Raw genomic sequence first — 26,178 nt, 5'->3', positions numbered from 1 at the left:
ATGAATTCCAGCAGAAATATACCGTAAAGAATGTTCTCTAATGGAAACAAACACATGTGTCTATGCTGCAGGTAGCCTGCCATAAGGAACACGTTCCTGAGATAATGCTAGGAGCAGAGAAGGCATTGTTCAAGACTCAATTAGTCAGCAAATATCGGAAAGTTTTCTAATTATTTTAATTCGAATTTTCTTATTTGGAAGCTCAAGTTAGTGAATTTTGGCTGTAGAGAAGAACATTGCTGACTATTTAAAATCTGATACCATTTTGACTCACCTTAATTCTGCTTCAGGTAGCTGCAGTAAAGCAAGATTTTTGCTGTTGAAGAATCTATTTTTATCTCTATTTCTGAATTAGGCTGTTTTAGGCATTTATGGAGAAATGACTGTACAACAACTGAATCTTTCAATGCACCAAAATTTGAGTGGTAATTGTTATATCTTTTTGTTTGCCCGTTTGTTTCAGGGCCAGTTTTGTGACTATTGCAATGCTGCTGATCCTCATAAGGCTCATCCAATAGACTATGCTATAGATGGAACAGAACGTTGGTGGCAAAGTCCTTCTCTCTCCTTGGGTTTGAAGTATGATGAAGTGAATGTTACTTTGGATCTAGGACAGGTAAGTATGGTTCTGCTTATCTTGTTGCTGACTTAGTTTGGATTGGTGGAAGTTCTGTGTATGTGGTTCAGCATGGAACATGGAAGCATCTTGTTATGAGATGGAATGCATAAACCTTATCAGTCTCTTGCAGCTTTGACATAGGATCAAAATTCATATATTTCCCCATTGATATGATAAAAAATTGCCCTTCAATTTTGCAGCCTTTGAGAGGTAAGTCAGGTTGAGAAACTATGCCTAGGTTTTATTTATTTGTTAAATTTATATGTTGCCCATATAAAGATGACTCATATAAAGATAACTCTAGGTGGTTTACAATAAACTAAAAACGTTATAAAACATTAAAATTAATATCAGTGACAATTAAAGAAAAGGTGAAAACGAGAGCATGGACAGTACAGGGGTGGACTTTTGTCTCTCATTCAATCTACCACCTCCAGAATAGCATGCTCCCATCAGGGTCCCAAGTCAATTGGCAAAGCCAGATTTTAAGGCTCTTCCAGAAGGCTAGAAGACTGAAGTCAGATTTCACCTCAGAAGGCAAGATGTTCCAGAGGGCAGATGCCACAGCAGAGAAGGTCTTCTCCTTGATCCCCTCCCCAGCTAAAATTCCTTGGTTGGCAGGATCAGAAGAAAGTCTTTTCTGTAAGCACAAGTGGAGCAGGCCAGTCCCATTGAGGTGAGATGGTGCCGCAACATGATCCCATGCCAGGTTCACATATCATACAAGTCACGGCCTTCTTAACCATGGTTTAATGAATAAACTACAATTGGCTAGGTTCACATCTCATATTAAGTCATAATTGATTTCTGAATTCCAACAGAATGTTAAAATAATGCACAATATAAACAAATTTATATCTATGTTTTGCTAAAGAAACCAATTCATAATAATACTAGGTTATCACATTTAGTAGATTAGTACAATATAACAATAAAATTAACAAATTCCAAGGAACCATAGGCTAATAAATTAAAATCAACAGAGGATTTCTAACAAGGGTGCATAGGGTTAGACATCAAAGTCCTTAAACCCTTTCTCAGCTGTTCCTGTTGTTGTTTCTATTGTGCTGGTGGAGCCCATGCTGGGGTTTAATCCAGTTAGCTTGTTTGTTCTTTTTTCTTCCTAGGGAAACATGCATTGCATTGTTAGGAAACATTAGTTCTACTATATGGTAAGCCACTCATTAAAATACGCACAATTAGAGGAAAGGTGTTGCAAACAGATCCAAATACTTTTTGAAAAATGCCATGTTCCTCTTATTCTCTCTGTGATTAATTCCCCTTCCTATATGATAAATATAGGATTTCAGATTTCATTAAGGTGGGGGAAGTGTTGTGGAACAAAATCTTCTCATGTTTTCTCTCCTGCAATGTAAAAAACCCTAAATGTGTTTTTGGATTGCATGCAAAGGGGAGAGTCTAGCTGCCCATATTCATAAAGGGTATTGTTTAGCATACTTCCTGGGCTGTGATAATTGTTGAAGCTGGTTTTGTTTATAAAGTCTAACCAAAAAGCATGAAAGGAAAAAATGCATATAAAATTCAATGGTACTATTTAAAATGAGATTCATAGTAATTAAACCAAAGGAAATATAGCCACAGCTAATTCCTTTTCTCAGTGGCTAAATTCATACACCATACCAAGCTATGACTTTTAAACCATGGCTTGTTGACTTGGGTGAGTTCATTTCTCAAGTTAAGTCAGAACAAAGCTAAACTAAACCAAGCTTTTTGGGTGACTAGATCCAAGCTAGTTACAAAGAGTTTTATTCTTCCTCCAGTAATTTGATCAGCGTTTTTTGGGGGGGATTTGATTCAGTTATTTTAATCTTATATTTTTAATGTGTCCTTTCTGGAAAAAAGGTGAATCAGACAACATTCTCCATTTGCTTAGCCTTTGAACCCAGATTTTTAGGACAAAGTGCTCAAAGCATTTTTGTTTTCTTCTATATGCAGTTTTTAAATTCCTAGTTCTGTCTGTGTCAAAATCAATGCATTTTTCAAAGTTCATAGAAAATGAACCAAATGAAATCCTCATTCTATATAAATTAGTGGCCCATCACAAAAATAATAGGAGAGGGAAATTTCCAGTCATGAAGACACTTCCTAGGGGAGGGAGGGAGGGAGGGGGGGAGGGAGGGAGGGAGGAAGGAAGGAAGGAAGGAAGGAAGGAAGGAAGGAAGGAAGGAAGTCATAGACATTGTTCTGTTCTACTGCAGCACAGTGATAGGCTGGTTCATATTAAGCAATATGTTAACACTGCAAGTGAATAACAGGTTACTAGAATTCCAAGCTGTTATGTAATATACTTTGCCCACAATAAAAAAACTGTAGGTAACAATGCAATCATCAACCTGGCTACCATTTCTGATTCTTTTTGTCCTGTTTTCTCTCCTCCCAGTTCTTCTATTGCTATTTGCTGCTTTACTTGTATTCTTATCTTAGCTACATCCTTCTCCTCTTCCCTTCAGTAAGTATAGTTCCTTCCAGATGTATGCTGAGTCTTGGAAAATATATCCTTGGCTTTTCAAATACTCAGCTTAGTTTCTAGGAGCCATATGGACTCACATATAAGCCAAGGGTTTTAGATGTTCAAAATACATCCCAAAATCAGGTTAGGTGTGTCTGCAGATGAGCTTATCCATAAGTATAAGCAAACTTTTAAAAGATCTATATTTCTTGTATATATTCACAGTTAAGCCTATTGCGGGTAAGCCAATCTTTGATTTTTTAAAAAACTAAAATGCCATTAAAATGCGGATCAGTTTAACCATAGGTGGTACACTTTTCATGGTATTTCTGTTTAAAAATTCAAGGGTTGACCGATATGTGAGTATATATGTATATATATTTTGTGTTCTGCCCCAGCTACGGACCCCAAAGAACGCAGCACACACAAACTCTTATTTTACTCAAAAACTTAGCACACACAAGAACGCAGCACACACAAAGCTTATTTTACTCAAGAAGTAGTCTTTATCATTCAAAGGCTGTTAATGAATTGTCTTAACAGCCTACCAGAATTCTAAGATAAGGTAATCACAGTCTTACTAGAGTTGGCAGAAAGCCCAGAAGCAATTTTGCAGACACGAAGGAGAGTGAACTAAAGTTGTTCTCTACAGCTTATTGCAAGTGGCATTCTTTCTTAAATAGGCTAAGGGAGTGGCCAATTAGCCCAAAGCCTTACTCTAGAGGAGACCTCCTCCTGAGGAATCACTCCTGCCTTTTGGCAGCTCTGCATTGAAAAGAGGCTCCTCCTCTTCATCCTCTTCACTTAAAGGAGTTTCTGGAGGTTCTGAAGGCCTGGCTGAATCCCTGCCTCTGGCACCACATCTTCTCCAGCGTCCTCACTGTCCGACTCAAGTGCCAGCTGCACAGGCTGCTGGCGCAGCACCACACCAGCCTGCTTGTCGTCGGAATCAGCTTCAATCCACGCAGGCTGCTGGCGGGCCACAACATTTTGCCTCTTTTCTTTCTACATTGGCAAAGGCCCGTTTTTCTTAGGCATGTAGAGCTTGAGAGGTGAGTGACGTTAGCAAAGTAAGACTCGTGAAGGATTCATGGGTTGTGAAATTTTAAGCCTCTCAGGATCATCTGAGTCATACTGTATGTGAGTTGGGCAACTATATAAAATTGTTGGATAAATAATAAAAGTACTCTCTGTAGAACTCACAAATGTAGTGACTCAGAATACCCATAGCTTCCAACCTTTCCTCTAAGTTGCCCCTAATTTTTAGCAGCACATTCATAAAATCTTATGAAGTACTGTGGTGAAGTTCTCAGTCTCTTAAATTCTACACAGCTTCACGAAGTGGATCCATATTGCTGCCTATCCCACTTCTTACTGGACAGGGTGTGTTTTTCCCAGATGACAAAGTGTGAGTTCACCAAATACAGGCCTTGTACCTTCTCCAAAATGCAGTGAAGCAGCTTAAAACAATATGATTGAGGAACAGTACAAGATACTAGATTTCCATTGCCCCAGGTAAAGTACTAGACACATTCATAAATGCATGCACAGACATGTACACTTAGGTACACCTCTTTAACAAGATCAGTGGTTTGCAGAAAATGACAGAAAAGTACAATAAAATATTGAATTTTTTTTTGAGAAGATATCAAAATTAACACCACACCCATTGATTTAAGATACAGTCAATTCATATTAAATACTTATACTTAGAAAATATTCCAATTTTCAGAGCAATTAAGCAGGGGATTGTGCTGTTAAGAAAATCTGTGGGATCTGCTTCTTGAGTAAGTGGTAAAAAAAATTACAAGCATCTTCTGAAGAAGCTTTAAAAGTAGATTATTTGGCCAGTAGTTTTGTTATTTACTGTAGGTTAATTAATTTGCAAATATTTTTTTTTCTCTCTCTCTCTTTCTCGCCCTCCCTCTCTCCTTTCCTTTCCTTTCCTTTCCTTTCCTTTCCTTTCCTTTCCTTTCCTTTCCTTTCCTTTCCTTTCCTTTCCTTTCCTTTCCTTTCCTTCCCTTCCCTTCTCTTCCCTTCCCTTCCCTTCTCCTTTCCCTTTCCTTTCCTTTCCTTTCTCCTTTCCTTTCCTTCCCTTCCCTTCCCTTTCAAAAAATATCATTCAATATGTTCAATGTTAAAATGTTTTGCCTCCATCCTGTATTAATTAATCAAATGTAAGTGTTTGTCTCCTTTCATTGTAATCTATAGTTCAGGGGCCACCAACCTTTCAGACCACAGGAACCACTAAATTCATAATTTTAAATTCCGGGGACCACTAATATGCTTTTTAAAAAAAAGATAAATAGTATTTAGTGCAATATAAAAAATGCAAATTTTTCTGTGGACCACCAAAATTTTCTCATGGTCACCAGTTGGTACCCCCTAGTGTCCAACCATTAGAGTCACATTCTATCATTTTTAAAAAAGAGAAATCAAGACAATAGCATTTTCCCATGGGAAGGATTCTTATAATTAGTTCCAAAATCTTATTTTAAATTCACCTGGACCATTAGTCTGTAACTTTCAAAAATCAAAGTCCCAACCCCTCTTTTGTAGATTATTCCAAAAGAATGTTTCATGGCCTTAAATTTGAATTGAAAACTTCTTTCACTATGGATTGAAGGAAAATTATCCAGTGCTATAAAACCTGTTGATCCAAAGGTTCCTACTAGTTGAAAACTAGTTAACAAGCAATTTCAGAAAGGGATTACAAAAGGGAGTATGCAAATCTAGTGCAATTAAAGCAAAAAGACATCTATTCCCTTATCTTCTTGAACTCTTATCATTCAGTCTCCTTAGATTCTAAGGCTTAGAAGAAGCAACTCTAGGGAGCGCTTGTGGATGATCTCAAGTCTTCTCCTTGTTTGGAGAGGAATTATGAAAAACCATTCTACTTGCTTTGCATGAATTCTTCATTCTGTCACAATTGTCAGATCTGTTTTTAGGGGAAATATCTTCAGTCTACGATTTCTTCCCTGGAAGTTCAAATAAGATGATTATTCTTACAAAAAAAAAGTTGCTCTGTGGTTCCTGTACAGTAGAACCCTTTTCAGTTCTGAAACTGGTACCTAGAAAGGTGTATGAAATAATTAACTATTTTTAATGTTAATACAGAACAGCAGACTACTTTAATAACATCACAATGCTAACACCAATTCTTTTCCCTAGCTAGAATTATTTTTGATTCAATATCCAAGCTGAGAAAAATAGACCTTATGGTAGGGGTGAAATCCAAAATTTTTCCCTACCGGTTCTGTGGTTGGTGGGTGTGGCAGGGGAAGGATATTGCAAAATCTCCATTCTCACCTCACTCCAGGGGAAGGATACTGCAAAATCTCCTTTCCCACCCCACTCTGGGGCCAGCCAGAGGTGGTATTTGCCGGTTCTCTGAACTACTCAAAATTTCCACTACTGGTTCTCCAAAACCTGTTAGAACCTGTTGATTTCACCCCTGCCTTATGGCCTCATGAAGTCCTTTGTCAGAAGAACTGACTGACTGAAGAAAGTTGAAAAACCTTCCTGTCACAAAGTGTCCTTTGAAAATCCAACCACACCCCATGGTGCTCTTCCTTCCAGAGAATTCAAGTTCCTGCTTGTTTCCAGATTTTTTTTCCAAAAATCCTCTTCCCTTCCTTAATTTTTCTTTAATATTTATTTGCAGGTCAGTGTCCTACTCAAATTGCACAGACTGCAAGGATCTTGAAAAAAGTTATATTATCTTTTTTTACTGTGTTGCAATATAATTATTTCTGAGTTGTTTATCATTGCACCCATAAGCAGCTAGCTAAAAGGGTCAAGAAACATCCCTAGTTTTTGATGTGGATTGCTAACTTCTGTGTGCAGGTTTAGCCTTGCCTGCCTGATGAGGAAACTTCTCTGAAGCATTTTCTACCTTCCTTTTCTCTGCATTATAGACAAAAACAGGGAAGTACTATGTGCAGTCAGGCTTCCAGAATAACAAGTGCCCTTGTTAGTACCCTAACAAGTACTACAAGTACCGTAAAAATGTGGCCTGGTTCAAATAAGTCACTTTTCACTGGTGGATTAGAAATTAAAGCGGGGGGGGGGGTCAGAGAAGGTCAACAAAAGTACTTGAAGATACACCCTACAAAGGTAGACTGAAGAAACATGGGGTGTTTAGTCTGGAGAAAGAATAATTTACCAGCTATGTCCAGGTACATGAAGGGAAACTACAGTGAAAATAGTCAAGAGCTAATTTTCATTTTATGTTGTGGGCCCACTGGATGGAGAAAAATGGCAGAAAAATATATATATTTATATTCAGCAAACTACTAGATTTGTTTATAACATCTCTATTTTGGAGACATAATCCAAGCAATCCCAACATATTACAAGCTATTATTTTTCCTGTCCATTGGGAGAATTTCTTTTTTTTTTTTAATTGAAAAAGTTTTCAAATACAAGTTTTTTCCCCTTTCCCCCCCCCTCTTCCCTAACCCCCCCCTCACCACCCATCCCCCCCTGTGACTTCTCCACAACATTAAGCTAATTCATAACTAATTACATAATATTTTACCATTCCCTTACTCCCTCCTCAAAATACTGACCCTTAGCATAATATTCTTATAACTCCCATTTTCGCAATAATCTGCCCTTTTTCTCCTCCCCCAAACTTATAGTATATTATTACAACAACATAACATTTAATCTTTTATATATATTAATATAACATTTCAAAGCAGCCTTCTCCCCACATCCAAATTTAACATTTATTCAGTTCTATCCAATTCCTCCACTCCCCTAAATATATGACTTAAAAATCCTTTTTCTTAAAGTAATCAATCAGTAAACTAACCTATTTCAACCCAGTTTCCCGCAAAATTACCATGCACTACAATTCTAAATATGAACCACTGCCCACTCTACTAGAATATACATATATCTATGTATACATTCCATTTTATAAAAATAAAAAAGACAATGACTTTAAATTTATAATTCATATAATATCTTCTTTGATGTCTTTCCACTGGATTGTTAAATCCATCATCCATAATAGGGTAACATAACATCCTGGTGCAACAGTTTATTCAAGATCTTCAATCATCTTCTGCCCCCATCAGTAATGAATATCCTCATATATATATAAAAGTAAAAACAACCACCCGAGTGACATTATAATTATATTCCATATAGTTGTAATTGGTTTTCATCAGGATTATTAATTCCCATCATCCTAGTGGGTAGCAGCCAGATCTTCTGCATGCCCCAGCATGACTCTCTTGCCTTGTAACTCGAAATAGTTATAATATATTTATCGATAAAAGAGATCCAAAATAGATAATTCAAATCCAACAATGTAAGGCTCTTTTCACATCCCAAAATCACGGCATTGCAGATGTCTGCCACTATCCTCAAGATAGTATTAAACAATACTTCGCCTCCACTATTTTCACATATTCGTTCATTTTTTTAAAGTCCCTGGCTTCACTGTTGCTTAGTTTAGAAACTGCTATTTCTATGAGATCTGTTTCTTTTCTTTTTCCTTTGCGGGTTGAATTTCCATCCTGGTTTCCTTCCTATAAATTGTGTATCAGCTGATCGATTTTCATTCTGCTTTATAAGTTGATCTTGTTGGTTTTGTTTTATTATCTCATATTTCTTTTCCATCACTTGCATATCAACCGGTTGATTTACGCACTTGTCTGTAACTTGATAATTCATCACATTGGAATCAGATAACACTGCTCTCATATTTATAGACAGTCCAGCTGGGGTATCCAGGGAGTCCGAAGACAATTTATCTACCACAGCCTCTATAATTTGATATTTTCCCTTTGTTTCCAACTCCTTTTGTTTGTCCTGTATTATGCCTAAAGATGTTAAATTCATTTTTAAGATTTTTTGATAAAATTCTTCCGCTTTTTCAACAGTGTTCAGTTGGTATCTTACTCCTTGGTGTCTCAATATTAAACCAACTGGAACATCCCACCTAAATAGGATATTTCTTCTTTTTAACTCAGACACTAGAAAACCAAATTTCTTCCTCTCCGTTAACATCTTGGGCGGGAGCTCCTTAAAAATCCAAATCTTTCTTCCACGAAATTGCAAAGTAGAACTAAAAGAGTTCTGCACAATATTATTCCTAATTTCTTTATCTGTAAAATAAATCACCACATCTCTAGGCAATTGCCTTTGTTTTGCCAACCAGGAGTTTATTCTATAAATTCTGTCAATCCTGCAAAACACTTCATCAGGTTGAACCTTTAAAATCCCAGCCAGAATTTCAGAAGATATCTTCCTTAAATCATCTCTGTCATTTTCCTGCAGACCTCTCAGTCTAATTGCATATTCTGTAAAATTGTATTGAATCATTAAAACTTCTCTTTCAATCCTCTGTTGTACATTTTCTTCATTACCAATCTTTTGGTCAACCTCCATTTTAGGTTTGTCTTCTGAACTATTATCCTGAGTGTTTGCCAAATCCTTTTTAATTTTTTGGATCTTGTTGTCCAAATTCTCCTCAGTTTCTTTCATTTTAGACTCTAATAATTTAGTATTTGCATCCAACTGAATCACAAAGTCTGCTAAACCATTAGCTGTTTTTAAAATCTTTCGATCCAAAAAGTCAAACTTAGATTTCACCAAATCACCAATTTCTTTAATTTCCAGTTTAAATTTTTCAAGTTGCTGATTCACAATCTTGTCCCTTCTTACAATCTCCTCAAGAAGAAATTCTATTATATTAAAGTCAGGTTTCTGAGACTGGAGAGTTAGAACTTGTTGATGTAATTTGTTAATGGGGGAATCCCCCCCCACAGCCTGTTTGTCTAACTTTATAAGTCTCAGTGCCATTTTTCCACACAGACAAGATTTACTGGAAAAGAGAAAAAAAAAGCTTTTTTCCAACCAAGATCAATATCAGATCTCCAGGGAAAAAAAAAAAAAAGGAAAAAACAAGAGTGAGAGTGAGGTTTTGCCTTCAATTACAGCCAGAAGTATTCACTCCGCTACTTTGTAATAGAAAACGGAAGGACTTTCCCCTTCAGCCTCTCTTCAAGCCGCAGCAGTCACAGCAGCAATCGCCATTTTAAAAATCTTTTTTCCTTTCACTTCTTAAACAACTTCAATAACTTTTCTAAAATAAGAAGAATACTTGCCCTTCAGGATCAGAGGTCCAGCTCACGTCTTCTTTAATTAATTTAACAGATTTACAGGCTTGCTTTTGCCCCCTAGCTCTGCATGTAGCAGAGATCTCCCAGAGCCCGGAGCATCGGCTGGGGATACGGGGAGTCTCTTCCGCTCCCTCCCAAAAGTAAATAAAAAACTTTTGGGATTAGGCAGAGGACTCTACCCACCCCAGCCGGCTCTATCTCCGTTTCCTAATGGAAACGGAGTTTTTTCGAGCCGCCATTCCGCTGGAAAAGGCGGCTCTTACAGGCAGTGGGTTCGACGATCCCGAAGGAGCGTCCGGCGGGGACAAACAGCAAACCAGAAGTCCCATTGGGAGAATTTCTGATTTCCCTGTGGCTTGACATTGACACTGTTAAGGTTTTATGGAAAGACAACCTTAACTTATTTCTCAACAACTTTGAGAAATAAGTAAAAAACCAAGGACTAGAAGGCTAAAACTATCTCGTATTCCCTTATCTAGATGTACTGGTTCATCATCATCAAATACACATACCTACTTTAATAAATTTGGCTAATATTAAAGTGTAAACAGTTGAAGATTCTGACAATGTTCCAAGCAAAATAACATGAAAATAAATGTTGACAGAAGGTTTAAGACAAGTGAAACTGAAGGCTTGTGTAATAAAAATTGCTTACTCTAGAGTAATTTTACTGAATTTAAATATATCCTTGATTCAGGAAACTAGTTACATATACCCCATATTTTTTTATTAAAACATTTTTATGTTTGGTTAGTGTATCACACTGATGAAATTTTCCTTAGTTTACTATGGACATATCCAATATTAATATTTTGGACACGTTTTTGGGAAGTAGAATAATTGAAAAATATATCCCTGCTAAGGCATGAGATATTATTATTATTATTATTATTATTATTATTATTATTATTATTATTATTATTATTATTATTATTAATTCAATTTATATCCCACCCTTCTCCTACTGGACTCAGGGCGATATGATATTTTTAAAAATCCAATTCTTCTCACCCTTCTAACAGTATATCTTGCTTTTGGGATATATTTTGTTTTGCTCAGAGAAACATGCAATTCTCACATTTGGCATCCTCACCTCTGAGGAGGGCTTTTTTCCCTTAATTGTAATGCCACAACACCAGTCTTACTGAAGACCCCAGATGGGAAAAGGGCAAGCATAAGACATTGTATTACCTGAATGCAGCAGCAAATGAAGATCTTCTCCCAGATCAAGAAACACAATATCCAGAAGAATACTACTATAATTATTTTGAAATAGGAAGCTGTAAAATCCCACAGAATCCTATTTCATCATCTGGATAGTACCATGTTTAAAACACAGTAATAACCATAGTTTCCCTAATGGAAAATGGGATCACCTGTTTTCCTGCATATTTCTGTCCTGGGAAAAAAAACACATGCTAAATTTACTGATAAGTAAACAGTGATACATTTAAATAATGTTGTACAACATGTTACATCTTAATATAATTAGAATATTGTGAAAACTCAGCCAATAGTATTTTATAGGATAATCCAGGGGTGTTAAACTGGTGGCCTGTGGGCTGGATGCGTCATGCGCAGGTCATGCCCACCCCAGCTCCGCAAAGGGAAAAACCGTTGCAATACGTCATGTGACGGCAACGTGATGCAGCAAGTTTGACACCCGTGGTATAATCTATATTTAAGCAAGTTATAATTGAGTGAGCTGCAGTTTTAGAAACATAGTCTTAAACTCTAAAGTCGCCCTGAGTCTCCGGGAAAGGGCGGCATATAAATCGAACCAATAAATAAATAAATAAATAAATAAATAAATAAACAAATAAAAATATTTATCCAATTTTGACTCATCAATAGCAGTGGATACATTATGGAATAAATAATAATGAGCAGACTCACTAAAAAAGATGCCTGTCAGGTGTCCAAAGGTGTGAATTTCAGTCTCTATCATTTCAGTAGCTTGTCCACTTCTCAGGTCAGCTTACAATCAGTAAAGTTGTAGTACAATATACTTAAAGTAACAAAGTTAGAGAAGGCTAGGAACCATACTGTGGTGATATTTTAGATTATTTATACTGCTGTCTCAAACTTTCCCATCAGTGATGCTTAAGATCATTTAAAAAATATAATTGTTGGATAAAAGTAGAATAACTGAAAAAAAGAACAAAGATAAAATAAAACTAAAGTGCTTAAACTATTACATGAATTCATGTAAACCAATTACATTTTTTTACCAATCAGCCAAAGGCATTGTTACTAAAGTGAACATACTGGATTTTAAACATTAATGGAAGACAAAATTCTCAGTGGTTACTTCCCATATCAAGACCAGTATGCTTTTCCATGTCATACACTGGGAAACGAGTGCATTTTATGACCTGCTTATGGATTTCCTATAGGCAGAGATAGTCCACTGTGGACATAGAATAGAAGCCTAGTAGCCAAGTTAAAAAATTATTTGCTCTGCTTTGGGATAGATAATCTTACACATTTATGGCATTTTCTCATACTAGATTGAATTATGAATCCATTAAAATCACACAACCACCTGTTTTGACTGGCCGTGGTTCTCCAGGCCTCAAGCCAAGAAAGAGTTTTCACATCATTTATTAGCTAATCCTTCTTGCCAGGGATTGAACATGGGAGCTTTGGCATGCAAAACATGCTTCCTGAAGTTTCCCCCCCCCATTTTTTTCTTTTAAAGATTCTGAGATTTTATTACAGACAATAAAATATTCATATGAGTCCTCATCACCTTTCTTATCAGTTCTTTGTATGTCAATGTAATTTTTTTTCAGTTGAATCTCAATGATTTAGTAAAAGGAATTTTAAGGCGAGAAATTCAAAATATTGTAAAATGTCTTGGGATGATATTTTAATGACAAGCTTTTCTGTCTTGAATGAGTACGTTTGATTCATCAATTCTTTCAGATATTAAACTATACTTTGGATGGTGCAATCTCATTGTACTTTCCTAGGGCAATTGTTCTATTGACAAAGCCTACTACATTTCTTTTTATTGATTAACAGTATTGATTAACAGTAACTTTATGACTATATATGAAATTCTTAGTTTTTTTAGTCTGTTAAACAAAGTCTGACTAGATGAACCTTGATCTATATTGATAACTAGAAAGGCGCAGTGTTTTTTGAACAAAGGCCCACAGTTAACCTTTGTTAACATACCATAATTTTAAAAATGGATGGTTCACATCAGAAATGAAATGAAATTTGAATTCATCCAATTTATAGTTAAATGTTATAATTTAACATTTATAATTATAATTATAATTTAATTTAGTTAATATACAGTATATTCCACTTGTGTATAACTTTTCTCTGTTGTCACTCTATATTTTAATTCGCTAATAATTTTTGAAAATCTCTTGGGGTTGCCCTCAAAGGTACTTCTCATGTCTAATGTCATTATTTTCAATTCTTAAGTTAGTAAATGTCAAATGATCACTAGCTAATTCATATATAATATCAAATAGCAATAGTAATAGCACTTAGACATATATTGCTCCATAGTGCTTTCCAGAACTCTCTGAATGATTTACAATATCAGCATATTATTCCCAACAATCTGGGTACTAATTTTACTGACCTCAGAAGGATGGAAGGCTAAGTCCACCTCAAGCCCATCAGGATCAAACTCCATACTGTGGGCAGAGTTAGCCTCAATACTGCATTCTAGTCACTATGCCCAGGACAATATTAATCTTATGTTAATGATTCCCCTAAAAGTACATAGGATGCCTAAAAATGGATGCCAGCTCACTACCAATAAAAAAACCTAGCTTACTCATTCTACTATATAGTATCATAGTTCTGTCAGGTATATTCTAATGTTCTTTTATATATTTTATTACCAGTTGTTCCATGTGGCCTATGTCCTCATCAAATTTGCAAATTCTCCTCGTCCAGATTTGTGGGTATTAGAGAGATCAATAGACTTTGGAAGAACATATACACCATGGCAATATTTTGCCTGTGAGTATGAATCACAGCTCTTTCAATGTTTATAGTACTTTTTTTCTTTAAAAAAAAGAAAAGAATTCAAGCTAATTGAATTTTATAGCGTTAGCCATGCTGAATTGTACACAAAATGAGTCTAAAATGCTGTGCCCTAATTCATAGTTAAGGTAAACAATAAAGCCAGGTAATAGTAGTGAGATCAAGATACTTTATGGCTCATGCCAGTAGTGGGTTTCAAATCCCGTTGCTACTGGTTCACTCGTGGACGAGCGTGTGCTTCTGTGCATGCACAGAGATGTCCGGGCGGGTGGGCCAGTGGTGGGTTGCCCCCGGTTCGGACTGGTTCACAAGAACCAATAGTAAAACAGGCGGGAGGCCCCGCCCACTGCCCCGGATGTCTTCATCGGCGATCTGCGCATGCGCAGAAGCAAGGCACGTGCGTGAGCGAACTGAGCACGTGTGTGTGAACCCGTTGCGAACCGGTAGTAAAGATAAGTAGAGCCCACCCCTGGAGTGGGCGGAACCTCCCGCCACCGGTACCGGTTCGCCTGATCTGGGATGAACCGGTAGCAACCCACCATGGCTCATGCCTATGATAACCCAAAGTTTTTGTTACTGTGTAAAAGAATTCATAAGGTGGCTTCATTCTCTTCAGAACTAATGTGGATTCTATATAGCTTACTGTTTACCTGCGTTTTCTATCATTCTGTTCCCTGATTCAGATTCATTAGACATTAATATTTTAGTAAACCAAGAATACATTCACACAACTTTGTGAGAATGTCCATACACTTTGGAGAAACTAAGAGCAAGGAGGAGGACTTCAGATGCCAAAACTGCTCCAACATGAACTCTTGTGCTTTGATGATATCATGTGTCTTACTTATAAATCTTATTATCAAGACTAGAAGACTTATTAACAAGACTTCTGTGCATGCACAGAGCTGTCCGGGCGGGTGGGTGGAACCCAGGGGTGAAATGCAATTAAAACATACCAGAGACTGAACTAAAAGTGATTTTATTTTTAAAAAATTAGATTCTAAGGCAGACTGTTGGGAACGTTTCAGAAAAGAAGCTAACAGTCCTCTCAGAAAGGATAATGATGTCATTTGCACAACAGAATATTCTCGGATAGTGCCTTTAGAAAATGGAGAGGTAAGCTAAAGTCATCAATGTTCTAATGCCTGCCATTCTGCCATTGTTCAAATGTTATTGCATGTATTCTTTCAGTACTTCTAGCATCATAAATTCTAGGAACTTGGTTTGTAATTATCTGTGAATATTCCTCCTCATATCTAGGGTCACATTTGCTGCCTTACTTCATTTTATCCACTTTTCCTAATTTACTATGAGCTGGATTCAGTAATAGTTTGATTTAAGGAAAAACCCACTTTGATGATAACTTCCTTCCAGATATCCTTTCTTGTTTCTCTAGTCCAGTGTTTCTCAACCTTGACAACTTTAAGATGTGTGGACTTCAACTCCCAGAATTCCACAGCCCAGTATGGGAGTTGAAGTCCACACATCTTAAAGTCACCAAGCTTGCAAAACACTGCTCTAGGCTATTCTAAGTTACAGTACTGACCATTCATTTTGAGACTATTATTTTATTTTTTATACACCGTTATTTTTATATAACCACCAAACCAAGATGAAACAAATACCTTAGTTTGGAATTAGGAGCATCAATATAAAGATAGACTTGTTTCTCATATCAGTCGGTTTTCTTAAACCAATAAAATTTTACTGGTATGAATAAAATTTCCAGTTTGCTCATAAAAATGTTCCATGAACTAAATTCTAAGTTAGCAGAATTTATTCGTATTCTACAATGAGCTTTTGTTAAGAAGAACTCTGAACCTGCTGTTGCTGATGGGGAAGTTCCATAAGAACATTGTGTATATTCCTTTTGCTATAAAAAGCCTTTGATTAAAAGAAACTTTTTCCACTTATTTATGTATTTCTTGACTCTTCATGCTACAGCAGGAAATAAATACACATTGATCAGTGTTAACAGTATTCAGTCCTCTAGTGATGTATAGATACCTATTACTGATATTTGTAATAATCATAATCAATTCTTTTGAGCATATTGTTATTTATTAATTTTTTATTCTAGTCAAATGAGCAATCAATGTTAAGATGTTAGTCGACCTTTAGTTTATCATGAAGTGTGAACTTAACCAATATGTCATCAAAGTTTGAAAATATGACAAGACATATCTTGACAACTTACAAGGGTTTCTTTCAAGTACCACCTGACTTTTTTAAGAACTTACACATCATCCAATTAACCATTTGAGAATGGACAAGCCCTTTCAAATGGATGCCAACATACCCTCAAAATTCCATGTGTTCCCAAAATGGATTACTAATGGGAAAGTCAACATAAGATGGGTGGAGAGAAAGATTAAAACATAAGATGAATGCTAAAATCATTTATAGATGTATTCTTAACAATTTTTAAAAATATTGAAAATAAAGCAGATACTATTGATTTATCCTTCTCTCTTTTTTGAATCAGATTGTGATATCCTTGGTAAATGGCCGTCCAGGAGCAAATAATTTCAGCCATTCTTCTATACTTAGAGAGTTTACTAAAGCCACAAATATTCGTTTACATTTCCTCAGAACCAACACTCTTCTTGGACACTTGATCTCTAAAGCTCAGCGGGATCCAACTGTGACACGCAGAGTGAGTTCCTGTTCTTTTTGACAGAAGGAATCCAATAGATAATAATGGTGTTATTTTGTAAAACCTTTGACCAATTTTTAACCAGGTTATTTAGGATATAACATCCCATTTAATTTTCCATATTATACTGTTGCATATTGCTTGAAATTCAGATAGAGTGCAAGAGCAACGAACTCAAAACCTTTTCTGTGTGCATGTTTTCATAGATGGTAACTTTTTATTGAGTAACAATATTGTCCATTGAGTTTAGCTCTTGTAAACCAGCATAATCTTTACAGGGTGTTAGGCAAAATCGTTGTGCACCAGTAGTGGGTTTCAATTTTGGCCGCTACCAGGTGCACGCTCCACTTCTGTGCATGTGCAGAAGCTTCTGTGCATGCACAGAGATGTCCGGGTGGGTGGAGCCTCCCTTCTGCCACCGCTACCGGTTCGCCTGATCTGGGGCGAACTGGTAGCAACCCACCAATGTTGTGCACACTTCTTGTACCCAAGAGACTTCTAAAAAACTTGAGATGGCAAAGGAAGGTACAATATTTGTATCTGGAAATATCTCCACTTCCGCAGCATAGAAATTTGAATGGGCTCTTATCTGTCACTAAAATATGACTAATCCCTGTTAATGGATAAATTTACCTTGGCAATCTAAAAACTTCTTTACAATAACACTTTATATCCTCAAAACCACAATTTTCTTCTTGAATGTATTATGAAGATTAAATTCCTGCAGACTTTTAATGTAGGTAAAAGATTTGCATTGATGAAAGAGGGTAAACTTCTCAATGTATTTCATTAGTGCATTTTTATGACAGTTAGGGTTGCATAGTAAGAAAGAGGATCCTTAAGCAAATATATTGTGGGAACCCTAACACCCCCACCCCAAAAGAATAAAATATTTTGGGAAATATTAAAAAAAGGCAGGATAGAATATTTCCCCTAAAGGAGAATTTTTTAAAAAATAGATTGTTTCTGCTATTGTCTACAAATCTTATTTTTTCTGTTATCTAGTACTACTACAGTATAAAAGACATCAGCATTGGCGGACAATGTGTTTGTCATGGGCATGCTGATGTGTGTGCTGCAAAAACTGATCCAGATTCCTACAGGTAAAGTAACCAATTGTACAATCAAAACAACAGTTCTTATAAATGATTTTTGTTTATGTTTATAAAATGATGGCAGTGATTTGGGGATTGTCCTTGTTCCAAAATCTCAGATTATAATAAAGGTTATTCATTCATCCATCCCCATGGCTATGATAGAATGAGTTTTGTTTGAAAAAACTATTAGTCTCCCGTATGGGAGATTTTTTAGTACAAATGTGGGATATACATTTCATAAATAAATATGTTAACATTTGAATTTGTATTATCATTGTATTAGGAAGGGGTCTCCAAACTTATCAACTAAAGACTTGTGGACTTCAACTCCCAGAATCCCCCAGTCTGCATGGCTGGCTGGGGAATTCTGGAAGTTGAGTTCACAAGTCTTAAAGCTGACAAGTTTGGAAACCCCTGGATTAGGACATATTCTACCATATCTCATGACCTAAAATGGACACCCAACATCAAAAATGCACAACAAAGAATGTTATTTTTGCGCCAATTCAGAAAGCTCAAACTGCCCAAGGAGCTGCTGATACAGTTCTACAGAGGAATTATTGACTCTGTCATCTGCACCTCTATAACTGTCTCGTTTGGTTCTGCAACCCAACAAGACAGACACAGACTTCAACGGATAATTAGAACTGCAGAAAAAACTATTGCTACCAACCTGCCTTCCATTGAGGACCCGTATACTGCACAAGTCAAAAAGAGGGCTGTGAAAATATTTACAGACCCCTCGCATCCTTGACATAAATGGTTTCAACTCCTACCCTCAAAACGACACTATAGAGCATTGCACATGCACACCAGAACAACAAGACACAAGAACAGTTTTTTCCCAAATGCCATCACTCTGGTAAACAAATAATTCCCTCAACACTGTCAAACTAGTTACTAAGTCTGCACTACTATTAATCTTCTCATCATTCCTATCACCCATCTGCTCCCACTTATGACTGTATGACTGTAAACTTGTTGCTGGTATCCTTAAGATTTATATTGACTGTTTCCCTATGACTATCATTAAGTGTTGTACCTTATGATTCTTGACGAATGTATCTTTTCTTTTATATACACTGAGTGTGTATGCACGAAGACAAATTCCTTGTGTGTCCAATCACACTTGGCCAATAAAGAATTCTATTCTATTCGATAACCTATATATTATTTTTTTTAAAACATCCCATAAAGAAATAAGATATGAAAAGTACAACAAAAATCATGAAAAGTGCAAAAGGTGAAATTTAACTGAGAATTATTTAATAATTATAGGTACCAATGTGAATGCCAACACAATACTTGTGGGGAAACTTGTAATCGTTGCTGTCCAGGGTATAATCAGAAAAGTTGGCAACCTGCAACAGCCAGCAGCCCAAATCTCTGTGAACGTAAGTCATGCAGAAAGACAAGTGTTGCTTTAATGTAAAGACAGGTCACATTTGCAAGGTTTACATTGTATAATAATAACAATCATGTAAATGGTAAGTAAAACAAACAGATATGAATCCCACGGTGGCTCTGTATTTCTTTAGATTTGACTTGTGATTCTGTAATTTTCTAGAGGAATTAAATAGTCTTTTTTATCTCTTGTGTCAAGCTAACTTGATTAAAGTTGGTAGGTGGGAATGCTTCTTGATTCAAGCTGAGCACATATTATCTGCCTTGCTGCTGATTGTGAAAAAGTCAGGTTGTATGTGCAATTTGTGATGCTATTTTTTTTTTTAAATAAGTGTTCCATTGCTCATTTTCTTCTTTTGTTAAAAAGAATTTTAACCCACCATTTTTTTCAGCCTGCAACTGTCATGGCCACGCCCTTGACTGCTATTATGATCGTGAGGTTGAACGACGTAAAGAAAGCTTAAATCTTCATGGACGGTATCAAGGGGGAGGAGTCTGCATTGACTGTCAGGTAAATCCCCTGTAACACCTTTTGTAGATTGATAAGTACATGAAAGTTGCAAAATGGCATGCTGAACTTCAATTGTTCTGGCTAGAGAAAAAAGTAATTTTCTATCACTAAAAGCTTTATTCAATTTTGATTACTAACTATGCAGGACTATTCTGTAGAATTGAACTGTTTTAGGTTAGCAGGCCTATTTCTATGATTACATGGTTTAGATAGTGACTGGGCCCTCTCGGCAGTCACGTGACTGAGCTTCAGGCACCCAGCAACACATCTGCATTTACAGCTGTCCCATGGTCATGTGATCACATTTTATTATGGCTTTGCTGAAATCCGGCACTTTCAGTTTTCAACAAAATGCTGTCCATAGCGAACCTTTGGTTTGCATAATGACTGCAGTGTTCATTTAAAGACCGGTGCAAAAAAGGTTGTAAAATTTTAGTCATTAAGATATATGAATGTACTGTACCATTATCATCTCCTGCCATCCTCTCATCGTCCGGTGCACTCGCACAGAGCAGGCCTCCTCAGGGTGCCATCAGCCAGACAATGTCGGCTGGCAGCCCCCAGGGGGAGAGCATTCTCTGTGGGAGCGCCAACCCTCTGGAATGGGCTGCCCACCGGCCTCAGGACAACCCCTGACCTCCTCTTCTTCCGCCGCGAATTGAAGACGTGGCTTTTTCACCAAATGGGCTGAATCCGTAGGGTTGATTTTTTAAAAATTTTTTTGAATTTGAATCTATTTTAATCAATTTTAAACTGATTTTAATGTTTATGTAATTTTTATGTTCCTTTTGTAAGCCGCCCTGAGTCCTTCGGGAGAAGGGCGGCATATAAATTACATAAATAAATAAATAAATAAATAAATAAATAAATAAATAAATAAATAAATAAATAAATAAATAAATAAAGATATATGAATGTATTGTAATGGGACGACACCATTACAATCTTAATTTGAAGACTATGTATGTCTATTCCATCAGTAAACAATTTTAATGGGTAGAAAGTTCCTCCTGATGCATAGCTGAGCTTATTTCCTTTAAGTTTTAACCCACTGGTTCTGGCTCTGTTCTTTGGGTAATAGAAAATATGTCTACTTCCATTTCTGTGCTATCACATTTCTCTTCAGTTGTCTTTTCATTAGGTTACATCCTTGAACTGTTCCTTGTGGGGCTTGTTTTGCAGACTCCTAACCATCTTGGTTGTCCTCTGAGCTTGAATAGTTGTTTCTGTCCTTTTGAAATAGGCTGCCTAGAACTGAATTCATCTTCCATATAAGGTTGCTTTTATTATAGTTGATAGTTATAATTTTAAGTGTTTTATATCAATGCTATGTTGGAATAAAACCAAAAAATAGAAATCCCCCAAATTTGATGAGATCTCATATTCAGATATTTCATGATAATGTAACCATTTTTAATTTTATTTTGCCTTTTTCTTTAAACTTGATGCCCTTTGATATTATATAAAATCATGTGATTTTATATCAGAAAATGTTGCTAATCTCTGTTGAACCTAAACATACTGTAACATTCCTGTTTCAGTCTGCATTCCTGATACATTGACAGAAATCCCAAGTCACTGAATTTCTGCTACATCAATCGTTTTCCTTATTGTGGAAACAAATTGAAAGTTGCTAAAACTTAAATCGTTTCTTGTTTATCTCTTCTTCTGATTGCATTTCTCTTATGCTAGTTTCTTCTGCATTTTACCCCACATAGCACAACACAGCTGGTATAAATTGTGAGAAATGTTTAAAGGGATACTATCGTCCATATGGTGTTCCAGTCACGGCAGTGTATGGATGTATACGTATGTCAATTTTTCTATTCTTTGTACTAGCCCCTTCCCCTCAATATATGCTAATAAGAAAAAATGATTCAATATATTTTAACATGTGAAGTTTATTTATACTACCTATAATGCTTTTTTATTTTAGATTACATGGGAAAAGTTCTCTGTTAGGATGGTAAATGCCAAGCCTGTTGGACAATTGTATCTTTTGTATGTTTTGGTCTTTCTGATTTTTAATATATCTCCTATAAGGAGACATATACCTGTACCAGACAGTACCAGTACCTCACAATGTATCTGAAGTAGGATAATTTGAATCTGATCATTTGTGCTGCAAGTGAGGTCACATTACTAAATGGTCTGCCATTTTATCCTTAAAGGCACTTCATGGGGAGGTGTAGTTCTTCTGAAGAACTTAACAGCTAAGGGACCTATTTTTGGGTCTGTCTTTTAGACCATCTTAGAAAGTTTCTCTGGATGCCTCCAATTTTTAAAAGTTAGAGAAGTATCCATAAGGAAAGTGTTTTCAGTGAATGTATATGGTTATTCTCTATATACAATTCTGTCTATAGAGTGCAATGAGGTTCACCTGTACAGTATCAAATCTCATGTTCTTTTTGGAACTAAAGGCCATTCCTTATTTATTGCGACCTTTAAAAAAAAAATCTCACTTTACTGCTGTGGTTCTGTTGTTTGGCACATTCTTTGTGTGTGCACTTGTATGATTTAAACAATGTTTTACTTTGTTTTAACGGTTTTTGGTAAGCTGCCATGGAAGCAGAATACAAATGCCAAAATAAAGGGAAACATTGTATCAAGGGCTCCATTGAAAGAGACATAAAAGTATGGTCATACAATTCCATTACAAGAGTCCTTAAAATATGGGAGCTAGTGGGGTGAATATAAAATCAAACTGTGTTTGATACCATTATAAATGATTCAGATCACTGTATTATCAATAACCTTCTAGAATGTAGTTGTAGCTGATTTAAGTTTTTGTACTTAAAAGGATATTGATGTGATAAGCTTCACACAGCATTTCAAGATAAAAAAAATAATATTATAATTATTAAATCTATTGCTGCCAAAGCAAAATCTGATGTACAGTAGGAATTCCTGTTATTATAATTCTAGTAAACTTCAGGAAATAAATGTATTTGAAGAAAGCTTTTGATGATGTCATTTCCTGTAGCCTGCAGGTGTAGCCCTGAACATTCCAATGGGTGTGAAGAAGGATCAGGTCACTGTTATTGTAAGCTGAACTATCAGGGTGAAACCTGTGATCGGTGTGCTGATGGATACCTTAGTTTTCCCTTCTGTTACCGTGAGTATTACAGCACGTCCAGTGAATCTTTAAATTAATACCCATTGTTTTATTCAAGATTTTCTTACACTCGTTTTTATCCAAGTGCTATTTCTAAGCTATTCCTAAGTCATACTTCCAAATAAGGCAAGGAGATAAATATTTTATTTTATTGTTATGCAGTAGTCTTTTCTGAAATATGAGCTAAAACTGAACTTCTACAACAAGCATCTGGAGTTATATCTCTATGACAGATTAATTACCTAGATTGGAAAGCAGGCCACTCTATTTTTAAACATGGATGAATTTGCTCTCCTCACTTCTAATTTTTTCCTTCCTCGCTTGATGTTCCAATGCTATAATTGTTTTTCAGTCTAGTGCAACCATAGCACTTATGGACTGTGATCATGACACATTATAGTAGAAGAATAATTGCTTTGAAGTATTGCTATAAATATCAAGGTATTTGCTAACATGGAGATATTGCAGAAGCTGAAAATGAAGAAGATGGAACAAGAGAGGGTCTGAATTAGAAATATAATTACCTTGGTAGAAAAAATAGGGAGAAGGAAATGATATTCCACAAAATTTTCTGACTGAATAAAAACTGCAGGGTATCCTTCAACAGCCAGTCCTCATTCTTTCTCACCTTGTGAGAGAGAAAATTCTTATTGGAAAGAAAGAATAAATCAAGGTAAGGAAAGGTGAATATTGAGCAAGAGATGGATAAGGTACAGGGAGAAAAATGGTTGAGGGAAACAGCTGAGTCATGGAAGGCAAACTTTTGCCATGAAAGGATGATTGGAACAAGAGGAAGAGAGGTAGAACAGACAGAGTGGGGAAAATGAATCAAGTAGAGATGCTGAGGAGAGAAGGTGAGACCCAGGAAATTATTGTGGTGAGAAGAGAGAAGATGTTGAAACAAAGAGTGATGTAATGGTGACAACTGAGATAATAAGAGATTTAAAAAGGTTTTTAAAATCTCCTTCTCCCCAGGTTCGTTTAAACAGGCCTTGGTAGACCAGTCACAGTATAAAAAAATATAGTAAATGATCTTGTTGTCTCTGGTTATTTATCTAAATGGCTGCTTCTTTTATTCTTCTTTTAAAAGGAATTCCTATCTCCCCAGCTACAACTCAGAAACCAGCAATCCCTTCAGTCCCTGGTCATATTGATGGCAAGTTTGTTTCTTACTTTTTTGTCTATAACTTATCATTTACTAACAGATTATCAATTATACATGCATCATTGATACAGGTTTTTTTTAGAGAATAGCTCCCAAACTGTGGAACACAGTGTCCACAAATGTATAGGGGCATGATATGCAGATTTAAATAGTGCTGTTTCCATCCTTATCTATCATTACCTAACAGGCATATGCTGATTAGAGCAAATTAAAAAAATAGTTTGTTTTTAACTGACCTTATCTGTGATTGGAGAGAGTGACTGTATTAAATCTAAATGACAGACTTGTCTGTAAATCCACATAAATTTTGCTGCAAAATGCCCAGTCTCTGTTCTACACAGCTTTACAAGTTCATCTAGTCTTTTTCATAACCTAGACTAGTCAGTTTCCCAATCTGTTTAGGAACTTGTTAATTTGATTTTCGTTGATTATTGGTTGGTTGTGAAATTTGGACAGTATTGCAATAGTCATTTGGAACTGGGTGGTGTATAAATTGCATTAGCAAATAAATAATCCCCCTTATTTTGAAGTTTAGCTGACTTCAAAACAGGGTTGAACCAATTCATGGAAGTCATGCAGATCATTGGCTATTAGTCTTGAAGGCAGTATGCTTGTGTCTGAAGGCCATTTGCTGGAACACCAATGGGTTTCCTTGTGCAGTTGACTGGCAACTTTGAGAACAGACTACTGGGATAGATGGGACAAGGGTCTGATCCAGCAGGGCATTGCTCACATTCTTATGTCCATTTTTCCTCAAGATTATAATCAAATGATAGAATACAATGCTTTCCAGAGGTTGAACTTTTGTTATCCCATTGCAATACTGTACCATGGGAGCAAGTGATGTGAAATATTCTGGCCTGAGATTCTGGAGACCCAAACATAGCCAGATAGATAACTAGCCTAAATAATTCTCTATATTCTGATGACTGAGTTCATTCAGGCTAGTGGTGGGAGTGGTCTAAGCCAGAATGAGCAACTGAGAAGAATGGTATTTTCATGTGAATTTTAAAAGTATATCATACAGACATATATTTAAAAATGCATATGCAAGTACTGTACAACTACACCAATAGACACCTGCAGAGGATGTCAACCTTTGCTTATTAAGAGTTTATCCATCACAGGGCCCTCTGGCATAGGAAGCTTCTTAGCACAGGAAATCTTTAACTGGAAGCTATCTGACATCTGTTTCTGCACCTGGATTATTACTCTGCAATTCCCTTAGCTATTTAGAGCTTTGTCTAGGCAGCATCAACCTCTCCCAACCTTGCAACTTCAATCAATCAAGACATTCTTGACAAATGCTGTAACATTGTCATGCTTTTCTCTTTTCCGGTATTAGGCAGTCGTTGCAGACCAGGATATTTTGGAACACGTTGTCAGCGTAAGTTTTGCTATTCTTCTGGGAAATGCCAAAGTTAACTGCTGAAGAACATCATTGGGAGACTTTTTTTCACTCCTGTTGTGCTTGAAATCCATAGCTATTGTTAACATTTTAAATTCATTTGTTTTAAATACAGCCTGACAATGTTATAGCTCAGGGGTGTTTGATAATGATATTTGCGATAACAATACAGGTTCATTGTCAATGCCAGACTAGATTTCAGGGTATTATCTGTGACAGATGTGCAGTTGGGTATTTCCATTATCCTTTCTGTTGAAGTAGATTATGATTTGTTTTTATATTTTAAGCATTTATAAATGGCACTCATCAGGTGAAAAGGCAGGTTAGAAAGTTTAAAAATGAATGCAAGTTAAAACAGTCATTGAGGTGTCATAAAATATATTGAGAACTGAATTTTCTTCTAATTCAGGGTTCTCAAATTTCTGAAGATTAAAAGGTTTTTTTTTTAAATTAAAACTGAGGCACATTTATTTATGTAAACAGAAATATTTGTGCTTTAAAAAAGGTTTTCAGATCAAAAGGCAAGATTTAACCTACAGACAGAATCAACTATCCACTAAATCAGGGGTCTCCAACCTTG

The 26,178-nt window shown here is 36.1% G+C and overlaps 1 protein-coding gene across 1 annotated transcript in view; it reads left to right on the top strand.

Annotated features, from left to right (window-relative positions):
• The window catches only part of LAMA3 (laminin subunit alpha 3), a 134,772-nt gene that overhangs the window by 9,824 nt on the left and 98,770 nt on the right, over positions 1–26,178 (top strand). The window contains exons 2-12 of the mRNA XM_070942340.1: positions 464–616; positions 14,101–14,218; positions 15,240–15,358; positions 16,728–16,898; positions 17,904–18,001; positions 19,274–19,389; positions 19,792–19,910; positions 21,629–21,719; positions 22,894–23,025; positions 24,116–24,169; positions 25,536–25,577. Coding sequence (XP_070798441.1) covers positions 464–616; positions 14,101–14,218; positions 15,240–15,358; positions 16,728–16,898; positions 17,904–18,001; positions 19,274–19,389; positions 19,792–19,910; positions 21,629–21,719; positions 22,894–23,025; positions 24,116–24,169; positions 25,536–25,577 — 1,213 coding nt within the window. The remainder of the gene's footprint in view (positions 1–463; positions 617–14,100; positions 14,219–15,239; positions 15,359–16,727; positions 16,899–17,903; positions 18,002–19,273; positions 19,390–19,791; positions 19,911–21,628; positions 21,720–22,893; positions 23,026–24,115; positions 24,170–25,535; positions 25,578–26,178) is intronic.

The sequence above is a fragment of the Pituophis catenifer genome, unplaced genomic scaffold (genome assembly GCF_029215685.1).
Source record: "Pituophis catenifer annectens isolate HBS135680 unplaced genomic scaffold, rPitCat1.0.hap2 SCAF_3, whole genome shotgun sequence".
NCBI classification, from domain to species: domain Eukaryota; kingdom Metazoa; phylum Chordata; class Lepidosauria; order Squamata; family Colubridae; genus Pituophis; species Pituophis catenifer.
This window is presented reverse-complemented; position numbering and strand designations above follow the sequence as displayed.